The sequence below is a fragment of the Panthera tigris genome, chromosome A2 (genome assembly GCF_018350195.1).
Source record: "Panthera tigris isolate Pti1 chromosome A2, P.tigris_Pti1_mat1.1, whole genome shotgun sequence".
NCBI classification, from domain to species: Eukaryota; Metazoa; Chordata; class Mammalia; order Carnivora; family Felidae; genus Panthera; species Panthera tigris.
In genome coordinates, this window is record NC_056661.1 from 130,367,609 (window position 1) to 130,394,858 (window position 27,250).

The 27,250-nt window shown below is 36.9% G+C and overlaps 2 protein-coding genes across 3 annotated transcripts in view; one reads left to right on the forward strand and one right to left on the reverse strand.

The window, feature by feature from the left end:
* The window catches only part of BMT2 (base methyltransferase of 25S rRNA 2 homolog), a 91,155-nt gene extending 68,988 nt beyond the window's left edge, over positions 1 to 22,167 (reverse strand). The window contains exons 1-2 of the mRNA XM_015540684.2: positions 21,702 to 22,167; positions 5,334 to 5,475 (exon numbers count right to left, since the gene is read on the reverse strand). Coding sequence (XP_015396170.2) covers positions 5,334 to 5,475; positions 21,702 to 21,861 — 302 coding nt within the window. The 5' untranslated portion in view covers positions 21,862 to 22,167. The remainder of the gene's footprint in view (positions 1 to 5,333; positions 5,476 to 21,701) is intronic.
* On the forward strand, positions 17,502 to 23,296 carry LOC122234321. Of its 2 annotated transcripts, XR_006212085.1 has the most exons (3): positions 17,502 to 21,607; positions 22,391 to 22,614; positions 23,101 to 23,296. XR_006212085.1 is itself a non-coding variant. In XM_042970266.1 (2 exons), the coding sequence occupies exons 1-2, from the start codon at positions 20,924 to 20,926 to the stop codon at positions 22,418 to 22,420; spliced, it is 714 nt and encodes a 237-aa protein (XP_042826200.1). In that variant the 5' UTR covers positions 17,502 to 20,923; the 3' UTR covers positions 22,421 to 23,296. The 2 variants fall into 2 exon arrangements, 1 of the variants encoding a protein (XP_042826200.1); XM_042970266.1 differs by having other exon boundaries at positions 22,391 to 23,296.
* The last annotated feature ends 3,954 nt before the right edge of the window (positions 23,297 to 27,250 follow it).

Genomic DNA, 27,250 nt, shown 5'->3' on the forward strand with positions numbered 1-27,250 from the left:
TCACAATTGGAATTACTACACCAATTCCTTATTGTAAGAATTGATGACTAAACAGAAAGAATTAGGGATACGTATATGTTTATTTCTACCCAGCCTTTCTGGAGAACACATAATCATTCCCTGTTCATAAAGAAAAGGTTTTATTTACAGAAGCTAATAAATAAAAAGAATGATACAAGTTGAAAAACTCATTCTGTGGGGCACCTGGGTGGCTCAGTCGATTTAAGCGCCAGACTTCGGCTCTGCTCTTGATCTCACGGTTTGTGAGCCCTGCGTCAGGCTCTGGGCTGACAGCTCAGAGCCTGGAGCCTGCTTCAGATTCTGTGTCTCACTTTCTCTCCGTCCCTCCCTGACTCGCACCCTGTCTCTCTCTCTCTCTCTCTCAAAAATAAGTAAACATTAAAAAAAAATTTAAAAAATCACTCTGCAATCCCAAATGAAATAGTTTATTTAATAAACAGAAGTAAACCTGTTAGCTGACAGACTGTCAGGAGACAGGATTGATCCACAAGCCAAAATGTCCCTCTACATATTACTTGCTAATTGCAAAGGGAAAATATAAGTTTACAATGGAAGGACCACCTACACCAAATGGCAAAATTTAGCAGGTAACCCGACAATAAGCACTTGCTAATGTAATGCAGTAAGTGTGCAGTTTCGAACTAACAGATATTCTGTCAAAAATAATGTTACCTGATTCAACACTTTAGATCAGTTTATAAGAAATAAAGGACACTGGAAAAGTAGTTAATGGCTCCATGAGAAAACAATCAAATAAATCCAAAATACAGGACACAAAACTAGTTTTGGATTAGGATATAGAAAATCACAAAGGGCCCCTGGTTATGCTGTAGCTATGGGGGAAAAAGAACTATACACTCTAAAAAAACAATGTATTAAAAAGAAATCAAGAGAGCTGAGGATACAAAAGGTATAAAGGAACTAAAGAAAGGCCTAGATGAGAAGAGATCACAGGCACTTTGTACATTTGTTGAAAAGGTGTATAGGCAGCAAAGGATCATGTCTTCCAGGGTAGAAGGATTTTGTTTGATTAAAGGGAAACCAGCAGAGCTTTTAATGGTTGCTTAGAATGGTGTGACAGACTGGAATCTTTAAGAAACCCAAATGCAAAGATTGTTCTCCCTGTTCTATTCCTGCATCCCACCCCCACCCTCCTCCATAGGTCTTGATTTTCAAGTATGAAAAAGGCAAGGGAAGTACTAGAGGCTTGGAGTGGGACTAAAAAGCAGAGAAAATTCTTTGCAGTCTTCTGTGGACCTAGGTCCCAGAGTCTTGCTAGAGGACTGTGCCTATAATATACATAAAACAGGACTCACCCTCAAAGCATTTGAAGACACAAGTGAAATGCAACTATGTAATCCAACTTCAACTCAGTTTAACCCCTGATGGATCAAAGTGTGTCCCTGTCTCACTGGCTGCCGGTTAGAGGGAAAAAACAAAACAAAACAAAAAGCATGCCCTTTCTAGGAAAAACTAATATTATGCCAGTCTCTTCTAAACATAATGCTAGTATATATTTTTAAAAATTACCAGACATATAATGAAGCAGGAAAAAAAAATGATCCGTAATCAAAAGAAAAAACAGCCAAAAGAAACAGATCTTGATAAACTATATATTGGAATAAGCAAACAAGGACTTTATAATAATTACCATAAGTATTTTTTTTTAAAGTTTATTTGAGAGAGTGTGCACAAGGGTGAGGAGCAGAGAAGGAGAGAGAACATCCCAAGCAGGTTCCACGCGCAGGCCTCAGTCTCATGAACCGTGAGATCCTGACCTAAGTAGAAATCAAGAGTTGGATGTCTAACCTACTGACCATCCAGGCAACCCTATAAATCTTTCTAATTCAGAAAAAGATGAAATTTAAGAGAACTTTAAGAGAAAAATTAAATAATCTAAAGATGAGCCAAATAATTATACAAAAATTGAGAAAAATGGTATCTTGAAAATCTCTCTTGGTAACTGACAGAACAAAAAGCCAAAAAGAAAAATCAGTAAGGACATACAGATTATTTGAACAGTGCTATTAACCACCTTGAATCAAAAACCACAAAATATAGAATGTGGGATATTTTTCAAATAAACTGTCATTTCTCAGAAAAAACTAAATGTTGTGGAAAACAAAACCAAGAACCTAAAGAAATGCAACCACCAAATGCAATGCATGAGCCCTAATTTGATTTAAAAGAAAAAAATTACAAGCACATTTTGGGGACAATAAAAAAATCTGAATTTTTGAACTAAGTATTTTAGGAAATGAGGAAATTACTGTTAATTATCTTAATGTGATGATGGTATTATGCTTATGCTGAAGAATGTCCTTATTCTTAGGAGATGTGTGGGAATGAAATATCATGTTATCTGCAATTTACTTGCAAATCCAGGAAACTGTGTTTGTTTCTCTGTGTGTACAAAAAGTTAGAAAAAGCAAATATTTTTTTTTTTTAATTTTTTTTTTTTTAACGTTTATTTATTTTTGAGACAGAGAGAGACAGAGCGTGAACAGGGGAGGGGCAGAGAGAGAGGGAGACACAGAATCTGAAACAGGCTCCAGGCTCTGAGCTGTCAGCCCAGAGCCTGACGCGGGGCTCGAACTCACGGACCGTGAGATCATGACCTGAGCCAAAGTCGGACGCTTAACCGACTGAGCCACCCAGGCACCCCAAAAAGCAAATATTTTTATTAATCATACAGCTATGCCTTTGTGTTATGTTTTTAGTATTTCATGCTATAAATCAAATTTAATTATCTTTTGAAGGAAATCATACGTGGAATTCTTCAAGCTAAACAGCCAACAAAATCTTAGCAGGGTAATGTCAGTAAGCCTTACCTTACATACCAAATTCTTATGAAGTTTTAAGTATAACTAACTGAACAGAAACTTCTGTCAAACTCTTTTAAAAGCCCACTTTAGCTCTCAAAGTACTACTGCTTTCTTAGAATTGTCAATAGAGAAAGGAATTATATAAACTCAAGTTAAAATTATAGATAAATCAAGTTTCAAAATTCAAAACTGTTTTGTAGCCTTTTCTCTCAAGCTAGTTTTAAGTTTAAAGTAAAGACATTATAAAACTCCTCATGGGATTACTTTCCATAGTAAATTTATTTTACAATATTTGCCACTGTTCTTTTCCTGCAGTTTGACCTAAATTCTTATGAATGTTCCCTTTCAGCAGTTTGACTTAAAAATGACCTTTTTCAAACACATGTAGATACAATAACTATTGATAACAACCACACATCTAAGGAAAAAGAAGAGAGAAGTGTGAGCACAGATTATTTAAGGAAGGTATAAGCAAATGCTCCTATGAGAATATCACACATCAAAGTCCATTTAAGAAGCAGTCTGAGAGCTTGCCTGATATACCCGAATACTAATTTTAAAGCAGTGCTGCTAAAAGCCAAGAATGATGGTCTTAAATAGAGATGGTGCTGATTTCCTGATTGGATTATGTCATTACTCCATGTTACAAGGGAAATAACTGGTTCAGTAATACATTTCCTTTTGCATTTCTTAGCTTGAGGGAGAAAATGTATATTTTCTAAAAGAGAGATTTTCTCTCTAGAGCCAAGCAGAAAACACCAAACATTTAAGTTTCAAGAATCTTATTTCCTATTATTCTGGCTCCTTTCTTTCTCCAACTCCACAATTCTTGGGGTCCGCAATCTACTGATAACACCTCTTCACTCCTCCTCACTCACCTCATATTTTCAACTCCCTACTTATGTATCACTATAATCAATACAACATACATACCATTTCCCTTCCCCTTCTCTTGAGTCATTATACTCACTTGAGCATTAATTTTATTATACTGTTCTGTCCATTCACTTTCTCACTCTCTAAGAAAACTGCCTCACTATAACTTTGCACCTTGATTATCACATTAGCTTCCTAACTGATTTCCTGATTTACATACTCCCCTTCCTATAGTCTATCTTAACACAGTAATTAATTCTTAAGAATTCTTGACACACTTTAAAGGTTAATAAAATCCTGTTACTCTTCTTCTTAAAACATCCAGTGATTCATCTCACACAGAATAAAAGCCAACGTCTTTAACCATGGTTTACAAGACCCTACGAAATCTAGCTGGTCAGTATCTTATTTTCTACCACTCTTCTTATGTTTCGCTCTAGCCACATTAGTCTCCTTGCTGTTTCAAAAACATGTCAGCACAGTCCTACCTCAAGGCCCCTGGACTTGCTAGGGCTTGTTGTCTCACTTCTTTAATGTTTTTTACACGCATCATTTCTGGGAGGCCTACCCTGTCTACCATACTTAAAATTGTTTTATTTTTCCTTGCTTTGTTTTTCTCATGGGACTTACCATTATCTGACCCAGCATATCTTTAATTTATGTATTGTTTCTTGCCTCTAACCCTCATGAGCATGTAACCTCCATGAAAGCATGGATTTTGTTTGGCTGACTGTTGTACTACTCCCAGTGCCTGTGATGTGACTAGTACACTGTGGACAATCATTAAAAATTATTAAATGAATAAATAAAATAACTAAATTAAATATGCATTTTTCTCTGGACTATTTGTTGAATGAATGAAATATGCATTATAACATAACTTTTAAATGAGATTAAAACAGAAATTTTGGATAAAAAATAACTGCAATGAAATATAAACCAGAAATTATCATAAATTCATTGTCCATGCAGAAAGATAATGCTTTGTTTTCTGAGAATTCATTTATAAATTCAATCAATACATATATCCGTTCTAATAATTTTACTACCTTGAGAGAAATGACCAAGAGTATTTCATTTTGATGTCTTAAATTTATACAATGAGAAAATAAGCATTATCCAAAGTAAATTTAAGTGCTGGAATACTCTGAATTATATATCCAAAATTCAGGATTTTGACACTTTTAAGAGGTTTTCAAATTTTAAAATACAGAAAATCACGTTTACTTGAATCCAAATATGGAGAATTATAAAAAGAAATTTCTATACTATGACTTATCAATGAAGTTAAGTGTTAAAACTCATATTTTAAATGTATTGACGTTTAAGTATATTTGATGCATTTAAAGCTATACTTTTATTTTTTAAAGCTATAATTTTGAAAGGCTGAAACAAAACTTCAAGTTATGTCAAAGAAAAACATTTTGATTAAAAAGGGATGAATGATATAAACTTAGAGAAAGTGTGGCAAGAGGAAGAAGTTATTTAAAAAAATAATCTGTTTTAAAACAGTCCTATTTTGGTACAGTAAATTATACAAAGCATTACTTGGATTTCAGACTTTAAACGATATAGTAGAAACCAAAAATGTTAGTTCATAAAAACACTCACCTACAACACCATTCAATACGACCTTCGCCCTCACAAGTTTTTGCCCAATGGTTATCTGCCAAATTTTTCATTGCAACAGCATATTCACAAAGTGTTTCCTCATCCTCACAATGTTCTCGCCAGATCTTATCAAAATCTCCCACTAAAAACAAGGGAAAAGACGAATTAAGTTAACTTCACTTACAAATGTCTCAGGCTTTTAAAAGTTTCTGCGTAATCTAAAATTACTTAAAGATGAATATAAGCAAAATTATAAAGTCAAGTTGCATCAAGTTTAAACTAGAATTTTAAAAGCTCCTTTATGCAAATAGATGTATCACTTTAACTATGATGATTTGATAATCAAATAAATTTTCACCAATTTAAACAGATGGATTTGTGAAGCTGAATGAAACTAACACACATAAGTAGGAGTTATCAGTTTATAAACCAAAAACACACTGGTAGGGGACAATTATGGCTGGGTATTCAAACATTAATTATCCTGGTACCCTTGGGCAATTTGACCTTGCGGCACAAAGTTACTTAAGCCTGCTTCTTGCCTGTTATTTTCTTGGATCTCTACATACTGATCAGTTCCCTATATTAAAAAGGGGTATGGATGCCTGGGTGGCTCAGTCGGTTGGGCCGAGTTAAACTCAGGTCATAATCTAACAGCTCGTGGGTTCAAGCCTTGCGTCAGGCTCTGTGCAGAGCTCAGCTCAGAACCTGAGACTGGTCTGGATTCTGTGTCTTCCTCTTTCTCTTCACCTGCCTCATTCATACTCTGTCTCTTTCTCTCTCTCTCAAAAATAAGCAAATCAATCAATCAATAAAAAAAGGGTTGATAGGTGAGATGGCACCATAAATTACCAAGCAAGATAAATATTTTTATTTACTCACTTGGATGTGTTCTAGGCATATTGTATTTTAAAAAATTATAATTATAGGGCAAAAATGTTGCTAGAGAAACTACCTTAGAAGCCTCTCTGAAGTTTTAAGTCTTTACAAAATGTTCTGAATAAACATTATAAGCTGACTATATATATATTTTAAGTTTATTTATTTATTTTGAGAGAGAGCGAGAGCAAGCATGAGCAGGGGAGGGGCAGAGAGAGAGAGGGAGAGAATCCCAAGCAGGCTCCATGCTGTCAGCACAGAGCCCAATGTGGAGCTTGAACTCACAAACTGTGAGATTGTGACCTGAGCCAAAACCAAGAGATGGATGCTTAGCCGAATGAACCACCCAGGCACCTCATAAGCTGAGTATATTACTGAGCCTCGATATTACTTCTGGCTACTATGGGTTTTTTTTGTTTTTGTTTTGTTTTTTGAGAGAGAGAAAGACAGCAAGCAGAGGTGGGGCTCGATTTCACAACTGTGATATCATGACCTGAGTCATCCATCAAGAGTTGGATGCTTAACCTACTGAGCCATCTAAGCACCCCTTGCTACTATCGTTTTAAAAACATTAAATAAGTTCTCACTTTTAATATGAAATCTGAAACAACAATGTGAGTTCCAATAAAGAATGGCATGAGGATGCTATGCCAAATAGATGACATTAACATAATTGTAAGGGTAAAAGAGTAAACAAAAATTATCAAAGTAGCTTCACTCAATGTCCTTAGTGGTAAGATTTAGGTTCTCTTGCTTCATGTTCAAATGTAGGCAATTGTTTGGCAGAATAGGCTGAAAAATATAAATAAAACAACCAAATTTGAAGATAATCATTCTACCCAAATTCTCTCCAGAGGTGAGACTATGAGATTCTAGTATTTAAAAAGTGTTTTTTTTTAACAAAGAAAAAATAATTATAAGTTTAAATATATCTAGACTTAGTCAAAATTTGAAACACTATATTTTAAGCACAGTCCAACAAGGACTGAGTTGAAAATCAAACTATTAGCCCTCTAGTTTGACCAAATTAAGAAATAGCAAGAAAGGTACAAACATGCCCTCACACACACTGTTAAAAAGGAGTATATATCACAGTCTCCTTCTAGGTCTGAATACCAACTGTAAACCCCAAAGGAATGAAAAGTTCTCTTCTTGGGGGTTATGTTCTTATAGAACAATATTTTCATTAACTGGTAATATTTGTGAAGTGATGAGAGCTTTCAATTTGTTATATAGTAGATTGGCAATAACTGTCCACTAAAAACAAGCAGGCAAATTTATTTCCCAAATTCTCAAAGAAAAACTCCTCAGTATTAGCAACATCTTTCAGATGTAGTTATTTACCAACTCTCTAAATAGAACTACAGGAAGTAAAACCTTTAAAACAAATATTTTGATTAATGATACATTAAAAAAAGTTTTCTTTGATGTTTATTTATTTCGGGGGGGGGAGACAGAACATGAGCAGGGGAAGGGCAGAGAGACAGAGGGAGACACAGAATCTGAAGGAGGCTCCAGGCTCTGAGCTGTCAGCACAGAGCCTGACACGGGGCTCAAACCCATGAACTGTGAGATCATGACCTGAGCCCAAGTCGGACGCTTAACCGACTGAGCCGCCCAGACACCCCATTTAATGATACCTTTTAATTTAAATTAAAAAAATTTTTTAATTTATTTTTGAGAAAAAGTGAGAGAGATAGCGCAAGCAGGGGAGGGGCAGAGAGAGAGAGAGGGAGACACAGAATCCCAAGACAGGGTCCAGGCTCTGAGCTGTCAGCACAGAGCCCGTCGCAGGGCTCGGACTCACAAACTGCAAACCGCGAAATCACGACCCAAGCCAAAATTGGACGCTCAACGAGCCACCCAGGTGCCCCCAGATTTCCTTTCTGTACAACTTTTCAGTTTAGATTCTACAGAAGATACAATGTAGGGAAAAGACCTGGGTTTTTGGGAAAGCAGTTTATTTGGGAGAGAATCCTAGGAAACAGGAGTGGAGGGAATAGGGAGAATGAACCTAGGAAGGAAAAAGTGGTAATACAGAGGGCATTATTGAGTTTGCTCCTAGGGATAAGAGAAGCATACAGAAAGCCTCTGGAATTGGGCACCTAAAAGACAGGAGGCAAGGATGTTTTATGCATCAGCTACAATCCCCAATTAACTGAGAGTTGTTAAGAACCTGCACTTTTAGTTTTCATTTAGGCACTGAATAAGGGGATATCCTTAGTGGGTTCCAGCAGTGTTGGAGAAAGGTGCAGAGCAGAAAAGAAAGCAGCACTCATTTAAAGTGGGACTTTGTAAGGGCTGGGTTCCTCTGAGCTCACAGGGTTTGCCCACCACAGCTGAAGACCAAGGTAAGGTATATGGGACACCAAAGGCATCTACTACAAATCTATGTCACTGTACACTGTGAAATTCAATTTACTTTACAATTATTTTATTAGCTATGAGATGCAAAGATAACTGTTTATATACAGAAACCTACTGCCCTTCAGCTTTTAAGAAGACCTGTAGTTTTGCACAAAATTTTGTTCCAATATTATCAATTTCTTGTAGAATTTTAAACCTTACTATCTGCTCCAATGAAGTTTAGAGGAAGGATTCAAATTTTGTCTGCAAGCCTATTGAACTCAAACTGTCTGCAGAACACTTTCAACTTGATGTCTTCATTAACATTTAAATCTCTAAACTCTCCCCAAGTATGCTGATACTCAAACAGATGTGTTTAGTAAAGTGTAGTAGTACACGTATATATAACTGAGATTAAACAACACAATTGTATATATTCTATATTCTTCATTCTTTCATTGGATTTGCTGGAAAACAAAACAAAACAAAACCTATTTCAAATGCTACCCAGAATAACAAAGCTAATGAGCTAGCACAGGCAAAGAAAGGAAAGAAGATATGTAACAAGATGCTCTAAGATAAGAATGTGCTATGTTCCCCATATCCTATGTAAGGTATCCTGGACCCAGAACTTTTAAATCATGTATTTATTCAACAAGAATGTATAAAACCCTGTCTATTAGGAATACACTATGTTAAATGGTGGTTGCAAAGTTGAACAAAAACATAGCCTCCAGTTATGAGAAAATTCTACTTTCTAGAATACCCTTGAAAGCTTATTAAAGTATTGTTTAAATAAAGTCATCAAACAAAAATAGAAGGGGTAAATTTAGTTCTTTCTTTTTCATAATAGCCCATTCTTTGTTTTTAGAATATTAAAATAATGGTATTTTTCCTTTAAGCAAAATATTTTCAAAACAATTTATGATTTGGATCCTAAAAGCCAAAACCAATTAAGGGTGACCAGTGCCCAGTAAACATATTCAGAATTCTTCTGCTAACTTGGTCAAATTGCATACATAAAAAATACGTTAAAACTTGATTCTAAGAATTTTTGGTTATCATTTAGTTATTAAGTCAACCAATATTTAAAAGACTATCTTATTTAAAAGAAAAATATTTTTTCATTACCAAAAGGCAAATCAGGAACTACGAACTTCCTGAGGTCTACATCAAAGACATAGTCAACAGAACCAGAAATGCTTAAATATTTAAGCTCAATCAGAGCTCTCAATGAATAGTCTTTTTTAAATTTTTTGTTTTTTAATATAATTTATTGTCAAATTGGCTTACATACAACACCCAGCGCTCATCCCAACAATGTGTCTTCATTTTAAGTTTATTTATTTATTTTTGAGAGAGACGGGGACAACGTGAGCAGGGGAGGGGCAGAGAGAGAAAGGAAGAGAGAGAATCCCAGATTCCACACTGTCAGCAAAGACCCCAACACAGTGCTCGAACTCATGAAACCACGAGATCATGACCTGAGCCAATCCCGAAAGTCCAGCCCTCAACCTACCGAGCCACCCAGGCACCCCTAATAATTAATCTTATAATGATTTTACAATGATATTGGCATTTGTGATGACTCAAAATCACTGTGATTAATATCTATTTTTTTGCCTACTTGTTACAGACATCCTACGAAAATGTGAATGTATCTTTAAAAAAAGGGAAGGGAGTGAAGGAGAGGTAAATCTACAATAAACATACACATTTCATTTTGCCCGAATACAGAGAAATCAAAAATTATTTTTAGAAAGCACAATTAAAAATATATATGTACTCCAGTTTAACTTGAAATTAATAGTTAATGAACATTTTATGGTCAAACTAAAATAATAAATTTAGAGAACAAATCAGTAATCATTTGTTCAAATACATAGTTTTAAAGATCAACTTAAAACTCTGCTTTGTCTAAAAGATAAAGTCATCAATTTGTCTTACAAGATTCTAGAACAAAGTTCATATTAACATGACTTCCATTTATTATATTCTCCTTATATTTAAAATTTTTAAACATTAATTTTAAAAAACTAACTAAAAAGGGTGCCTGGGTGGCTCAGTCAGTTAAGCGTCAGATTTGGGCTCAGTCATGATCTCACAGTTTCCTTGAGTTGGAGCCTGCATCCCACTCTGTGCTGACAGCCCATAGCCTGCTTCAGATCCTCCCTCTCTCTGCCCTTCCCCGACTTGGACGTGTGTGTGTGTGTGTGTGTGTGTGTGCGTGTGTGTGTTCTCTCAAAAATAAATAAATAAACTTAAAAAAACTAATTAATAATTTAAAACACAAGTGATGCCAACTTAGGTTGCCAAACCAAGTTCAATAATAGAAATCAGTGAGCCAAGTTATTTTGAAGACTGGTTCTAATATCAAGACAATATCCTAATTATTGACTAAATTCACCTCCACAAACATTATATGTCACAACTAAAGAAAAATACAAGCTACTACTTCCTATGAGAAGCCAGTAACAACTAAATAGGAAAAAAATTAATAGCACATTAATTCATTAGTTCAAAAGACATTTTGATTTAGAACTTTTATAAACTATCAAGGTTAGTCATGGTGCCCCATTAATGGGAGAGAAAATGTTTGAATTTTCACCATGCTCAAAAGATACAGGAAACCCCAAAATTACAAATTAAATTATGCACAGAGTAAAATTCAAACTACAGTTGACAACTGTCAACAGATAGTAGTGATGAAAAAGAAGTACAATTTGAATACTTCAAAAGAGCGTTCTCAAAAATAAGAGTTATAAGAGGCTTAGAAAAACAATAGATTCAAAGTCAATTTTCCAGAAATTTTAACCACTGTTTTAAGCAGATACAGATCTACGTGTATGTGTGTGTATATATGTACACATACATATATATGTATATATACATACACACATGATTTATTTATATATATATTTTTTACACTATTGTCTAAAGCAAAATTGCAGCTTGAAGTGCAGTCAACTCCATTAAATTCTTTGATAACAGTCCATCTATCTTTTAGGAAAAGTCCTAGCTTTTTTAGGAAAAGTTCCTGGGTGGCTCAGTTGGTTGAGCATCCGACTTCAGCTCAGGTCATGATCATACAGTTCGTGGGTTAGAGCCCCGCGTCGGGCTCTGTGCTGACAGCTCAAAGCCTGGAGCCTGCTTCGAATTCTGTGTCTCCCTCTCTCTCTGTTCCTCTTCTGCTCACTCTCTCTCTCTCTCTCTCAAAAATAAATAAGCATTAAAACATTTTTTAAAAAAAGGCAAAGCCCTAAACTTAAGGAGAAATTACTGGTAACAACACTAAATAGATGAGTTATTTTTATGTGAAAAAAAAATGACTAGATGGTGCTAAAGTGAATGCATTTTTACATGCCACAACCATCTGATATTTACAACTATGTTAGAAATAATATTATTTTCTCAATAACTCCTAATTTCACTTTAAAAAGATAAGAAGCACAGAAGAACTTTAGTTAGGTATAAATCTGAGGCCAATTTAAAACAAGAATAGCTTGTCATTATTCTTAGTGGTTCACCCTTGTGAGCCATGATACCAAAGATTCACATTGCATTATTGTGGTTCTCACATGGCATACAAAAGACAAGACATCACATGATTCCATGTACATAAAACTCTACAAAAAAAAAGCAGACAAATTTACAATGAGAAAAGATCAGTGGACCTGGAAGAGAGAGAGAGAGAGAGGAAGAGAGAGAGAGGAAGAGAGAGAGAGGAAGAGAGAGAGAGGAAGAGAGAGAGAGAGAGAGAGAGAGATGTGACTACAAAGAAGCATGAGGAAATTTGGGAGACAACAAAAACATCCTAAATGTTGATTACAGTAATGTTTCATAGGTGTACACATCTGTCAAAATCCACTGAATTACACACTTCAAATGTGTGCAGTTTATTGTGCATAAATTGTACCTCAGTAAGTTTCATCTACAAAAATTATGTGCCATGAACACAGTAAAAGTTACAAAATTAAAAAAAAAATGCATTTTATTAAACCTGAGGGCCATCAAATTCTTTAAAAAAATCAAAACCAATTTACTTTGAGTATCAAAACTAATCTTGAACTTTTAGAAATTCAGAACTAAAAATTTATTTGATTTTTACTTAGGTATATTACCAAATATGGGCAGTAAGACACATTACCTATAAATGATCAGATTACCAAATTCATGTTCGAAGAACCTTTCAAGATCATTTCCTCTAACATGAGGTAAACAGATAAAGTCATGACCAAATGGAAACAAGTCCAACAGCCTTCTAAGGCTAACAAAGTGTTTAGGACCAGACTGTTTCACAAATAGAGTTAAAGGAGCTTCTCAGCATTCTTGAGCACCTGATATACTGACACACCCAAAGTGGAACAAAACATCCACAGTGTGTGGTGTTGAAGCAGTTCTTGAGATTCAAACACAGGAACCACCTGAAAACCTGCATCTTACACCCAATATGCTATGACTAGTCATTTCTCTGTTAAGGGAAATGATTTTTATTTTTTTATTTTTTTATTTTCACATAAAAATAGAAATATAAGAAGCAAGGGGGCCCAAAAAAACCTTTGTTTTTACAGCCATTCTGACTGAACAAGAAAGAGACTACAGAGCAATCTAGGTAGAAATTCCAGGAACCAGCCAATCTTCAATGTTATGGCTGTTAAATGCACCCAGGCAGTGTAGCTAATGATACACCTCTAGTATTTCTTAAATGATGTATTTAACAAATTTAATGCTTCCTATGTTGCACAGACTGTTTTAAGTACTTTACAAATATTAACTCATTTAATTCTAATACCAACCCATTGAGGAAGATATTTTACTTTACCAGATAAGGAAACTGAGGTACAGAGAGATTAAGTAAACTTCTCAAGGGTATACATCAAACCTAGCAGTCAAGTGCCAAAGGCCATGCTTATAACCACCATACCGCCTTGCCTCTCTTTACAAATTTTTGATCTATGAACTTTCACAGATATGAACAAAGCTTTGACACCAGAGCAAAGTACACTGACTCTACTTGCCACAAACAAATGGTCTTCTCTCAGTCAAATGCAGTTACTTAGTCTCTACAACCGCATTGTTAGATTTCTGGCAGTGGTTTCAACTCTGGCTGCACACTGGAATCAACCAGAAGTTTCATTTAAATGACCTGGAGTGGGAACTGGTCATGTATTTTAATGCTCCCCAAGCAAAGTCACTGTACAGCGATGGCTCAAAACCACAGGTCTGTGCAAGACTGTAAACTCAAATGTCCGGTGAAATAATATACAGGTCAGCAAGGCTTGGGGCAACCTGAAGAGTCAAATTTCATTAAAAAACAAAATATTGCATGGATAAAACTCAGTACCTAAAAATACAATTTAGCCAACAGTGTATCCTGTGTTTGGAGCACTCTCTTTTTATAAACATATTTATGATAAAAGTAGTTAATTCAAAATGTAAAACTCTTTCAATACATCCCCACACACGAGATGAAAAGAATTAAGAAGAGTCAGAATCAATGGAATCAACATCTACTATTTCCTTGTAAAAAAACTTTACTGGTATGGGTACAACTACAGAGTTTACTTACTTAGTGTAAACAAAGGACTTACGAAAAACCTTCTGAGAACTAATTTCTGTATAAATGAGACTAGGAATTTCTGTATTAATTAGAGGAATTTATGTATAAATGAGAACAGGGTGTACTCAGATGCCCCTTTAAAGGTATGGTGATTAGCCATCTATTCTAAAATAACCCTTGCAATAGGCATCAATATACCTACACTTAAAGCACAACAAATTAGTACTGTCTATCAGTGGTTCTCAGATGTTTGGATTTTGCCACTTGTACAAATTTCACCCCCAGAATTTATGAGATTGGTACTGGGGTTGCAAAATTTTTAACTATGAAGTTAGAGTATATAAGTAAATATACACTAATACACAAAATTATTACCATCTTCTAATACTAACACAAACAGACACACATTAAAATATCCTTATTAGTTCTCATATTTCTGTGGGCAAAACTTTTTTTTTAATCTCTGGTTAACACTGGTATGTGAGAATCAGTGGGTAGGGAAAGGGGAGTAGCAAATAAGAAGAGGAAAAGAATTCACAGCATATAGTAAAATAAGGCAAGTTGATGCAACAAATACTTAACAAATGTTAAGGGCAAGGCCCTTTACAATATCTATATTCTCTGCTATTTCCAGTTTGACTTATAGAAAAATAAGATGTTCATAATGATAGTCTGAACAATTTTTTTAAAAAAATCTCATTTCTATTGAGAGGAAGTGAGTACGCACATGAACGAGGAAGGGGCAGAGAGAGGACAGAAAATCTCAAGCAGGCTCTGCACTGCCAGTGTAGAGCCTGATGCAGGGCTCAAACTGTGAGATCATGACCTGAGCCTTGACACTTAACTGACTGCGCCACGCAGGCACCCCTAAAAGGGTAAAATTAATCTAACTACTTAATATAAGAAGACAATAAATTCATTACAAAAAATTGTACCCAAAATTTACAATTTAAAAATATGAATGAATATAAAAGATTGAACTCAACTATCTGGAAATACCTATATTAGCTTCTTTCTTTTTGAGTGTGTCTTAAATTTATAAGGCAGGGTGCTTGGGACGCAAAGACAAAAGGCAGAGTCCTGCTCAAAGAACGAAGTTTAATGGAAAGACAGGTTAGTGAACTGATAAGTGACAAATACAATAAAGGCAAGCACAACTGTGGTATTGGAGCTTAAGGCAGAAAGAGGAGCACTTACTTACATAAAATTGGACACACCTGGTTGTTTTTTAAGATCTGTCCTCATTTATAAATTATCATCACTCTGCTGGGCAGTTCATCTGCCCTCAAACTTCAATTTCCACAGAGGGCTTCCAATCCTACACTTGCAAAGGATATATTCCAAACTAAACCCTTACACCATCTCTCTCAACTTGCCTGTCTACTCTGTTCTCTCTGCCCCTATCCCAACATACATACATTTCTAAAATGGATGAAGGGGCGCCTGGGTGGCTCAGTCGGTTGAGCGACCGACTTCGGCTCAGGTCATGATCTCACGGTTTGTGGGTTCGAGCCCCGCATCAGGCTCTGTGCTGACAGCTCAGAGCTCAGAGCTCGGAGCCCGGAGCCTGTTTCACATTCTGTGTCATCCCTCTCTCTCTGCCCCTCCCCCTCTCATGCTCTATCTCTCTGTGTCTCGGAAATAAATAAACGTTAAAAAAAAAAAATTTTTTTTAAATGGATGAAAATGGGTACTTATATTTTCCCAGACAACAAACCTTGACATCATCTCTGACTCTTCCCTTTTACTTTCACTAAAACTGCTCACTCAGACCTTCAAAAAGTCTTTGATATAACTTTCTGTTTTCATGATTACTGTTGTTATTTATGCTATTAGTAACTCTAAATCAGATTAGTTTAAGAGTCTCCTAGGTGAAGTCCTTTCTTCCAGATTCCTTCCTACTCTAATCTATAGTATTTTATACTTTAGATCGGCATTCCTTCACTGCTCTGTCCATGATATAACCTATGGAGCTTTTTTTTTTTTTTTTTTTAACGTTTATTTATTTTTGAGACAGAGAGAGACAGAGCATGAATGGGGAAGGGTCAGAGAGAGAGGGAGACACAGAATCTGAAACAGGCTCCAGGCTCTGAGCTGTCAGCACAGAGCCCGATGCGGGGCTGGAACTCACGGACCGCGAGATGGTGACCTGAGCCGAAGTCAGCTGCTTAACCGACTGAGCCACCCAGGCGCCCCACCTATGGAGCTTTTAAATAATACAGATGCCTATGTTCCACGAAGTTCCACAGATGATACCAATGCAGAACCAAGGCTAAGATCCACTGCATATGTTATTGTAGTTTTTTTCCACAAAACAATCAAAAGGATCTACACCAACCAAAAGGATCTACTTAATTTTTACTGTACCTTTTGAAATGTAAAAAACAAAAACAAAAACAAAACCCCTAAAAACATACCTTACTACAAAGATGAATAAAAATAACAAAACTAAATAGCTAATCTACTATGTGCATCTCAGTGAGCTGTTTATCAGTCAATATTCTCTTAATCTTTTAGTGTTACCACTCATTAAACTCTTTTCATTTTTTTCTCCCTGCTAGAATGGCAGTTCAAACTCTCCTAGGACAAAGTTAACAAGCCCTTCTGTGGACAGTGTTCACCTTATTTTGCTGACTGAACAAAGATTCTATCACAAAGCAGCACTTTCTAACTCTATATCAGAATGAGAGACTGAAAAAAAATGTAAAGAAAATAGAGTAAAACGTCACTTAAAAAAAGTAAAACAAAGAAAACCTGTTCAAAGTTTCTTGGGGTTAAGGAGTTGGTCAGTATTTTAAAAAAATGTTGAAGGCCATAGAAGAAAAAAAATTAGGAAATTTCAATTAAAAAGTCTATTATCCCAATTTTAAAAACAATTTCAAAACTTTGTTTCAGGAAAAACACTAACATTACATTCATTCTTTCATTTTTAGACCTTTTAGTGTTAGTTTAAAATTATTTCTAATTCAAAGGTTTTTTCCTCCGTGCCAATTCTCTCGTTTGAGGGGTTTGCTAAAGAATAACAATCACAATGTACTTTTCAGCCTATTGAAACTGTTATTCTAGCTCACCCTTTGTCTCCAACTATGAAGAATTTGAGTAATCAATAAGAATTAAACATGTAATTTAGACAATTTAGCTGTTCACTCTTAATATGCTGCTCACAACTGTTAATCTTTGTTAATAACGTTTATTTATTTTTGAGACAGAGAGAGACAGAGCATGAACGGGGGAGGGGCAGAGAGAGAGGGAGACACAGAATCTGAAGCGGGCTCCAGGCTCTGAGCCATCAGCCCAGAGCCTGACGCGGGGCTCGAACTCAGGGACCGCGAGATCATGACCTGAGCCGAAGTCGGACGCTTAACCGACTGACCACGCAGGCGCCCCATCGATCTTTGAAACAAAATTTTTTCTGGACTTAGTCTACAGAACCTTATCTGTGTTCTTTTCTGTTTCAGTGTCAGTAAGAATCTGTCTTGTTTTAACTAGTTTTATAAGATCATCATTGCTACTATAACACTGATTTTTTTTTAATATAGGAAACTATAATAAAGATCATCCATAACCCCGTGACCTTGAGAATACCACTGTTAACAGGTTAATATGTATTTTTACTTTTCTCTGATTGACTTGTAAGCTTCATAGGGTTTATGTAATTAACTATTTAACTTGTTTTGGCATAAAGAATAAGTAAATTCAGAGAGTGAATAAATTGATGAAATTTGCTAAAAGCATTCACAGATGGGTTAAAAAATCAAAACTAAATGGAACGGAAATGACACTTTTATTTCTAACAACTGCATTCTCTCAGAATGTTTACAAAAATACCTTAAGTTTTGAAAAAGATGCCAAGCATAGTAATAATCATCGTAAGAATAGGATTATAGAAAAAAAAAATACAAAGACAACTGAAAATATACATGCCTCTACTTCACTTCTCAATTAGATATGTACTCACCAGGCACATCTGATTAAACAATGAACTCCCTGTTTGGAAAGCAAAACTAGTTGTTTCTCATTAAGAAGCTGTCCACAACTGTTATGATACATTTAAAATATTTCTAGTTTACATGGATGTCAATTTTTAAAATTCTGTACAGCAAAGACAGAAAACACCTATATCTGCAAGCATGTTTCCATTTATATAAACTCAGTCTAAAAGACTGTCCCTATCTATAAGGCTGAGGAGACCAGAAACACCCCTTCTCATCACCACTACTGGACATTTCCCTAACATTTCCTCTTGGTAACTACTTAAGACATCAACATGGCCTAGAACACTGACAATTATCTCCAATTCTCAATGTGTAAAAAACTGCAAAGGATCTCTAAGTGGTGACCAAGGACAAGCAGTAAATGGAGTAGAGAGGGAAAAGCGGTAAAAGAAAGAGTACACTAAATCCACCTGCTAGTCTTTATCATTTTATCCACTACCCCCTCAAACCCCAAGCCTGCTCATCCCCATCAACAAGCATCAGGTAGATAAATGGATTGGGAAGGATGGAGAGAAATCTTTTTCTACCACAGCAGGAAAATCTTACTTTCATTGTTATTCCTGCTTCATTTTCAATTGGAGTATCAGATATAAGGGAAGTGAAAACTACATTATCCAACCCTACGCTTGTTATCCAGTGCTCACTCCTGTCCTTACTGTGAATGTTTTGCCTCCTTCTTCATTCTACCCCCCCTTATTTTCTTCCCTGACATCTCTCCTCCTAAAGCCCCATACATCATGTAGTTCCAACTCAGCTAATCATACCCATCCCATGGATTACTCCATTATCATCAATTTACATCTTTTTTACCTAACACAAATTCTAGGGCTACTTCCTGCTTTCCATTTTCTCTCCCATTCCACCAACATCTGGGGTCACCATTAGGTGTGCAACTGGGAAGAAAAAACTATTATTCCTATAAAATATGTACAGTACTAATGATGAACTATCCAAACTTCAAGCAAGTTGTTTTAATATTTTTGGGATTTGGCACACTCAAGTGTAAAAGGAAGGAACTAGTTTAAATCACCACTTCAAAATCTGGCTGACAAATTTCCAGGCCTCAGTGATAAGGACTGTGAAACTATATATCCAAGATGAAGACAGGAATTTTCCAAAAGGCACCCCCGATGAATCTACTGATCAGTCATATTTGGGAATCCATGATAAATGCTAAGGTTTCTTCTAGTTTAACATTCCAATATTCTAAGCTGGAATTATCACTCCATTTTCTGAATAGGAATATTGTTATAAAAGGAGTATAGTTTCCATAGCTATTGGTATTACAGTTACTGATTAAATAAACCTTTGTAACCTAACCTAGCACCTAAGCACTATTTATTATTTCATTACCACAGGTGACTTGCAGATGAACTTGCAAAATATGTTTACAGACTGTGGACCACCAGTGTTGTAACAATACTAAAACCTCAAAGGCAAACACTAAAAATTATTTCCTTGGGATTATGTGCATAATTAGACTTTCCCACAGATGGCGTTTTCACGATTTTTGTTCAATCACAACTAAGATTTGACCTACATGTCAGAAATTAAAGAAGAAAGGGCATGCTTGTTAGGATCTTTTACTTTGCTAGTTCACTGATGGGCCTTTGTGTATCAATGGAATAAAGCCTAGAGAATTCTGGATCACTGATGGAATTCAGGGCATTAAAATGCTAAAAGAACAGTATCACTCAAATATCTACAGCCCATCAGGGCTTCACCTGCCCAGAAGCACACTAGATCATTCATTTATGAACTACATGTATCTATTCTAGCTCTGGTAACTTCCAACTACCAATTCTCATTATGAACAAATATTCCCTTGGTTAATATTCATGTTTAAAGACATGTTTAAACATGTGGGAACTAATCAAGTATAAACAGCACTTAAAGACATGATGACAAACTAGTAGTGTATTGATTTAAGTGAAACCTATTCATTTATGAATAAATGAATATTATAAAAAGGTAAATATGGAAACAGTTATATGCTAGTCATTTTTTCTTTAAAAAGACGTATTTGCTTAAAGTCATACAAAATAGCATGATAAAAGTGTGTCCATTTATTTCATTTCTCCAGTGGATTTTTCCAATCTACAGTGAATGCCATTATGTAAGTGCATTCTCTGAAAATCAAGAATGATGCAATGGTTGCCATGACAACTACACATTTTATTGAATAAATTGTGGGTTGGGGGTTAAAACATTCTTTTAAAAAACAAATTTCAACGTCTTAACTATGTCTGATAAATCTCTATTGCTAGCTACTGAACAATAACTATAGGCCATCTTTGAGGATGACTATTCAAGCAGTTATTTTAAAAGCTAGGCTTGAGTTGCCAAGGGAGGAAAACTTTGAACTTAAAGTTTGAAAAATGAAACACATTAACTACATCCAAAGGTACAAAAGACACTTTTTAATCTTCTCGAGTAACTGAAAAGTGTTTGTAAATCAAAAGTAACATGATGTTACATGCCAGTTCCTTCGTTGTCATAATTTTGCGTCTAATCCTAAATTTAAAGAAGTATAAAACACCAGAAGACTGCAGGTTTTCCAGTTTGCAATTCAGCTAAAGTGAGGGCAAGTAGCTTATCCCTCATTTTGATACTCAGAAGAAATTTCTCCTGAGCGTGTGAAAAACCAGAATTTTCAATGCCGATCTTATAAAACAGCTCTGTAAAAAAGCCTGTATTTAAAAACACCAAGGCTAACCGTACACTCCAACTATAAACACCCCTCAGGCAGAAGCAAGAGCTATTAAAGGCTTCTTCTGCTTAAGATCTTCCATAGGGCTAGGTCCCCAGCGATGGCCAGCTTCACTGGCATCTGTGTCCTTAGGAGGCTTGGCGGTTACATAGACTATTCAAAGCCAAATAGTATTTTGAGAACCTGTCCCAGATCTCTTCCTACCTCACCGAAAAAAAACACTAAGATCAAGCTTTTGAAGAATGGCGGGAGCGGGGGGCGGGGGTTGAAGGGGATGGATGGCGCCCCTCCCCCTTCCAACAAGGCGAAGTCCAGTCAGCTAGAAAGGCCTGCTGACTTCGCAGCCCTGGAAACCGATGCGAGGAACCTCCCTCACCGCCTGGCTAAACCCACAGGAGAGGGGTCTTTGAGGGCAGCAAATCGAACGGGCTGGTTAAGCGCGAGGGTGCGAGTGGCAACTCAGGCTTCTTTCAATCTGTCTTCACAAACAGATTTTACCTGCCTTCGTGTTTTACCTTCACCTCTCTCGTGCCTAGCGGCCACCTCTCCTGGGGGTGTGCGCGTCTCTGTGTGTAATGACAACAACCTCAGCACCCCGACTGGGGGCAAGGGATTGGAAGGGGTGGGGATTCAGTTCCTGCACAGCCCTGGAACTCTCCTGAAGGGCCCTAAAAGAAAAAGGGGCGGGAGGAGCGCGCCAGACGCCACTGAAGACTCGACCGAGAAGGGGGCGTCCGGGCCTGGGAGAGCTGCACTGGCAGGGGCTGACGTGCGGCTCCTTCAGGTTGTAATGGTGGCCCCTTGGAGGAGGGGATAGGTGACAAGGGGCTGGGGGCGATGAGGCCTCCCCTCCCCCCTCGCTCAAGCTCGCTGTTTACCTTCCCGGTACTTCTTGCGAAGCCTCCGGTGGACGCTCTTCACCACCCCGGAGAGCTTCTCTTGCTCCAGCTTCCGCTCCTGCTCCCGGGGCGGCGGAGTGCTCGGGGGCCCGGCCCTGTGCCTGCCAGCACTGCTTCGGTCGCCGGCCTCCGGCTCCATGTCGCTGCCGCCGCTGCCGCCGCCGCCCCTCGGGCCCCCGCAGACGCCCGCCTGACGGAGGAGGTGGGGAAGGAGGAGGCAGCAGCGGAGGCAGCAGCCGGAGGAGGCAGAGGAACCGAAGCGTCGGCCTCGGAGGTGGCCCCTTACCCAAACGCACAAGCTGATTGGTGGACTGTGGAGGGCTGGGCGGAAACGGAAAAAGCCAAGGGCCAATTGACGGAGAGCGCTGGCGGCGCACCCGGTTGTTTGGGACCGCAAGCAGCTGGAGGAGGCAGGGCTTGTGGGCTAAGGGAAGCCGAGGCAGTGGGAGCGCTGGGCCCAAAAGCCCCCCTCTGCTCCCCGCCCCTCGCCGGGTTCTGTGCGCAGGCGCTCTCAGCCACGCGCTTGCGCGTCTGAGTTGTAGTTTGGGCTACGTTCTGCTGCCCAGCCTTCTCACGTCTTCCAGCTGTTCATCACAAGTGAATTGCGTTCTAGCGAGAAGCGGTTAGGGTCCTCTACCTGAACCCCTGCTGTACTTTGTCGCTTGTAGATTGTCTTTGGCTCTGGGAAGTGCTTTTGAGATGACTCGACCGCACAGGAATTTTACACTTCGAGGGACCCAAGCAGAGATGCTTTCATTGGCACGAGAAGTCTACCAAGTGGTGACTTAATTCACGGGCCGGCAGTAGTTAATGCCTCTAGTGCCAGAGCTGGGCGAAGGAAATAGAAAACGAGGAAAGGAGAGGCCCAAGAAAATCAATAGAAGATAATATGGTAAAGGGAAAGAAAGATGGAGAACCCACAGCACATGCCCTCAAGAACTTATGTGGGGACCCCAGGTGTCATAGGAGGCCTGCCCTGATTTAATTTGCATCAGAACTGAGTGCTTTTAAAACCGGCTTGGGTGTTCTCCTGTCCTTTAAGTGGGTGGGTTAGTCTGTGGGGAGTGTGCCTAAGTGGGGTTGGCAACCTATACCTGCATAGGGAGTGTGGTTGCTGATCTCTGTCCCAGAAAGGTGAAATGCTGCTCTCCAGGGAGTGGTAGACTGTATTCGTTCTCGAGGTGGTACTGAGGCTGCTGCTCAACAGGCTGAGAGCTCTTATTGGATTGTGTTAGGCTGTAGGGTACCCCTGAACTGAAGTTGTTGGTTACATGATGTTTCTCATAAACTGTTGCAAAAACTTTTTGACCAGTGATTTTACGAATACAAATAAAGCTTGCGTTATGTAACTTTTATATGCCACCTCTGAATAACGAAGACCCTGAAGAGCAAAGCATTGTACACATTCTCCAGAACATAGGAAGAACAGGAAGGGGGTAAATGAACGGAGAAGATTGGTGGAATATAAAGATGGAAGGTGTGTCCCTACCTGCACAGTGAAGAGGCAGATCAAAAACAGATGAACTTCAAAATAACTAATTATAATTATGAAATTACACACACATGCCTAATAACTTGAGGATATGGTGGTCTTATCTGAAGTGTTTTCATTTGGGAAGAAAGGGAGCTTTAAATGACACACTGTTTTGGCTCTTTCCATAATTTAACATATATAGAAGGCAAAAAGAGGTGGAAATATTTAGAAGTTACAACCATAGTGAAGAGGGCATTAAATTTCATTTGTTCTGAATTGTCCTTAAGGAATAAAAAACTCTCCTCCCTGCTACTAGTAGCAAATGAATTTTAAGGTCCTTTTTAAAAGTAAATATGTACACTGAAGGATAATTGGAAAACACAGAAGGGAGTAAAGTAAAATTGCTAAGAGAAAAGATCGTAAATGTTCTCTTCACAAAGAAGAAATGGTCACTATGTAATGGGATGGAAATGGTAGTTGATTTGGTAGTGGTAATCATTTGCAACCTATAAACATATGAAGTCAAGATCTTGTACACCTGATACTTACATAATATTATGTGTCAATTATATCTCAAAAAAGCTGGGGGGGGGGGAGGGGAGAGTAAAAGCCACCTGGAAACACATCACTGAGAGATAAAACAACTGTTAACATTTTTTTTCTTTGCTTCTGTATCTTTATTTCAAATGGGATATTTCTTGATAGATGTAAGGTAATTTAGTATATGAATAGCCTCTCACTTTAGTAACCAATTACCAGCTATAGTATGTTTGTGTTGTTTTTCTGTGTTCCTAATAATGCTGTGATGAACACCCTGGTACACAAATGTTTGTCCATTTCTTTAATTGTACATTTCACTAGGCTAAATTTCTAAAAGTCAAATTTTTGAATCAAAGGGTCAAATATGTTGAAGTTTTTAATGTATATTGTCAAATCGTCTTTTCTGAAAGATAGTAGCACTTTATTGTCACCTCCAACAGTATGTATGTCTATTTCACTCCACCCTTACCGAATATAAGTATTACAAATTACAAAATCATTAATGAGATTTTTTAGAGGTCTTTGTTTTTAAGAAACGTGGTACTGTTCTGCTGTTTTGTGGGTTTTTTTTTTTGTTTGTTTGTTTTTTATTTTTACCTAGCTATTCTGGTTGGCATAATATTAACATTAAATATTAATATAAGAGCAAGTAAAGGAACTTATTCAAGACTCTTCACTTGTCACTTTTTAAGCAAATTAAAGAGCTCCATATTTTAAGTTTGTTTTTGGTTTCATGCTTTTTTTTTAATGTTTATTTATTTTTGAAAGAGAGAGAGAGAGAGAGAGACAGAGTGTGAGTAGGGGAGGGGCAGAGAGAGAGGGAGACATAGAATCCAAAGCAGGCTCCAGGCTCTGGGCTGTCAAGCACAGAGCCTGACATGGGGCTTGAACCCATGAACCATGAGATCATGACCTGAGCAGAAGTCCAGTGCTTAACCAACGGGGCCACCCAGGCATCTCAGTTTGATGCTTTCTTGAGAAGCAACTCAAGAAATAGGAATTGGAAAGCTGGATTTTATTCTGAATTTTCATGAGTTCAAATAGGACTAAGGCCAATATGACCAATACTGACTTTTCTTAAGAGGACTAACCACAGTACGTAAAAGGAAGCTTAAAACTTTCCTCTGGTGTGATTAGTAATATTGGAAAAAGTTTTCTATCTGTTAAGGTAGCAGAAGGATGGTAATGGGATTTTCCATGTAAATAAAATATCTGTCCTAATTGCTGGTAAAGGGATTCTTTGCAGGAAGTATGTTTGGTGCCATACTCAACAAACATATCCTATGTGCAGGAAAATATCAGTACCTCCTTTCCCATGTGATGACAGGATTTCACTTACTGTAAATACCTTATTTTTTTAATTCTCTCATTTTTTAATGCTTTTTTTTATTTTTGAGAGAGAACGTGCACATGTGCGAGGGAAAAGGGGCAGAGAGAGGGAGAGAGAATCCCAAGCAGGCTCCACACTCAGTGCAAGGCCTGAGGCACTGACCTGAGCAGAAATCAAGAGTATGATGCTTAACCGACTGAACCACCCAGGCACCCCTCTCATGAATATTTTAAATGACTGTTGGAAAAAGGGATATTGGAATAAAACAGTATTCACTGAGCAGGACGAACCAGTCTGGGAGGGAGAGGCATTTCTAATGACTGCACTAAACCCCTAATAACTAAATTTCTCATCCTCATTCTTTGCTTTACCAGACCAACTTTTGTACTCTTCCCCATGCACATTTGGTGCATCATAGTAAGCTTCCTATGTCAAAGAACCACTCAGTATAGGAAAAATGTCTTTGGAAAGAAAAATACCTGTCTTGTTTGTTTGCAGTTATAGTCTTTATAAGGGAAACAAATTCCTATAGGCAGTAAGAGTCAACATGTAAAAATACATTCTATTTTCAGTGAGAATTTAAAAAATATTAATTGGTAATGAAAAGTAAAATTTTAAAATCCATATCAAAATCTGGGTGATGGCCCCAAGTTACTGAATAAAAGATTCTGGGTATATTTTACATAGTGTAGTTTTCATTATTTACTGAATATTCCTGTAAGTGGGAGAAGACTACACAGAAGAAATTGAGAGTCTTTAAATTACCTAAAGCATTGATCATTTATTTTTATTCTGTACCCTGTTATTATTTACTCCTCTTTGACCTTCTTTGTTACCAAATCTTAAAAACAATTAGGTTTTATTTTTCCAGTCTTCATTTTAACTGAATTTCTAAAAATTCTATTTCTAGGGGTGCCTGGGTGGTTCAGTGCATTGAGCATCTGACTCTTGATTTCAGCTCAGATCATGATCCAAAGGTTGTGGGATGGAGCCCAATGTCCATCCATGCTCAGCCTGGAGGCTGTTTAAGATTCTCTGTCTCCCTCGGCCCCTTTCTCCCGCTTGTATTCCTTCTCTCTCTAAAATAAAAAAACATACAACTATAAATATAAATAAAAAATAAAAATTCTATTTCTAAATAGCCATGAGCCAAAGATTTGGCCAGCTTGGAGTGTATCTCTATCTTCCAAAAAGATACATCAAAAAGATACATCAAGTCTCTTTGCACTATTGATGTATACCATTGTACATTTATAAATGTTAGTTTAATATTAATACTTCTATTAATTAAAATAATAGTAGAACTAGCAAGCAAAGAAATATTTTCAGTGATAGATTTCATTCAGTATGGTGGATTACAACTTTAAAATTCCTTCAATTTATTTTAAATAGAATTACTTTCTTAAAGAATTTGTTTATAGCTACTAGTCCAATGTCTCCACTGCGTTGTTAACATATCTGCCAACGTAAAAATCGTTAAAATAATACAGATTACCCTCTCTTTCTAGAGTCAATATGCAGAATCATGTTAAAACTAGTATTAACTACAGCAAGTGAAAAACATTAATTAATGCCTAACTCCAAAGGCAATGGTAAAATTTACAATATTTTTGTGATATACTAATTAATTAAATTCATTTAATTTCACAGCAGGACTAATGTAGGAAGATATCTACATAGAAAATGAGAAGTATTTTTCCAGGTGATAGATGTTGTTCTTATAATGAAGCATAAGACTAAGAGATTTTTCTACATCCTGATTTCAACTTTTCATTAAACATCAGAACATTAATCACTTGATTTCTCTAAACTTTATTTTTTCTTCTTCATATGTAAAATGTGATGTTAGATTTGACTAGTGTTTTTCAATTATTTTTTTACCATGACACACAATAAGAAATAATTTTTTTAAGTAATACATTTTACATTGGGGCTCAGGATACTTAAACATATACTATACATATAAATATATACATATAGACACTTACATATCAGGGTAAAATTTCCACCAGACAACACTTCATTGAATGAATACCTTCATTTGCTAAGTGCAATAATACGTGGTGATATTTTCAATTCTATTTTAGTTTTTAAAAATGTGGAGCGTACTACATTGATTTTTATGGTCCACTCTTGAGTATTGGCCTAAAATTTGGAAAACACCAGCAATTTAAAAGATCCCTT

Coding starts and splice junctions, on each gene's coding strand:
- LOC122234321 (XM_042970266.1), top strand. CDS start 20,924: ATGGCCAGCTTCACTGGCATCTGTGTCCTTAGGAGGCTTGGCGGTTAC. Junction 21,608..22,390: donor CTGACGTGCGGCTCCTTCAG/GTTGTAATGGTG, acceptor TGTCGCTTGTAG/ATTGTCTTTGGCTCTGGGAA.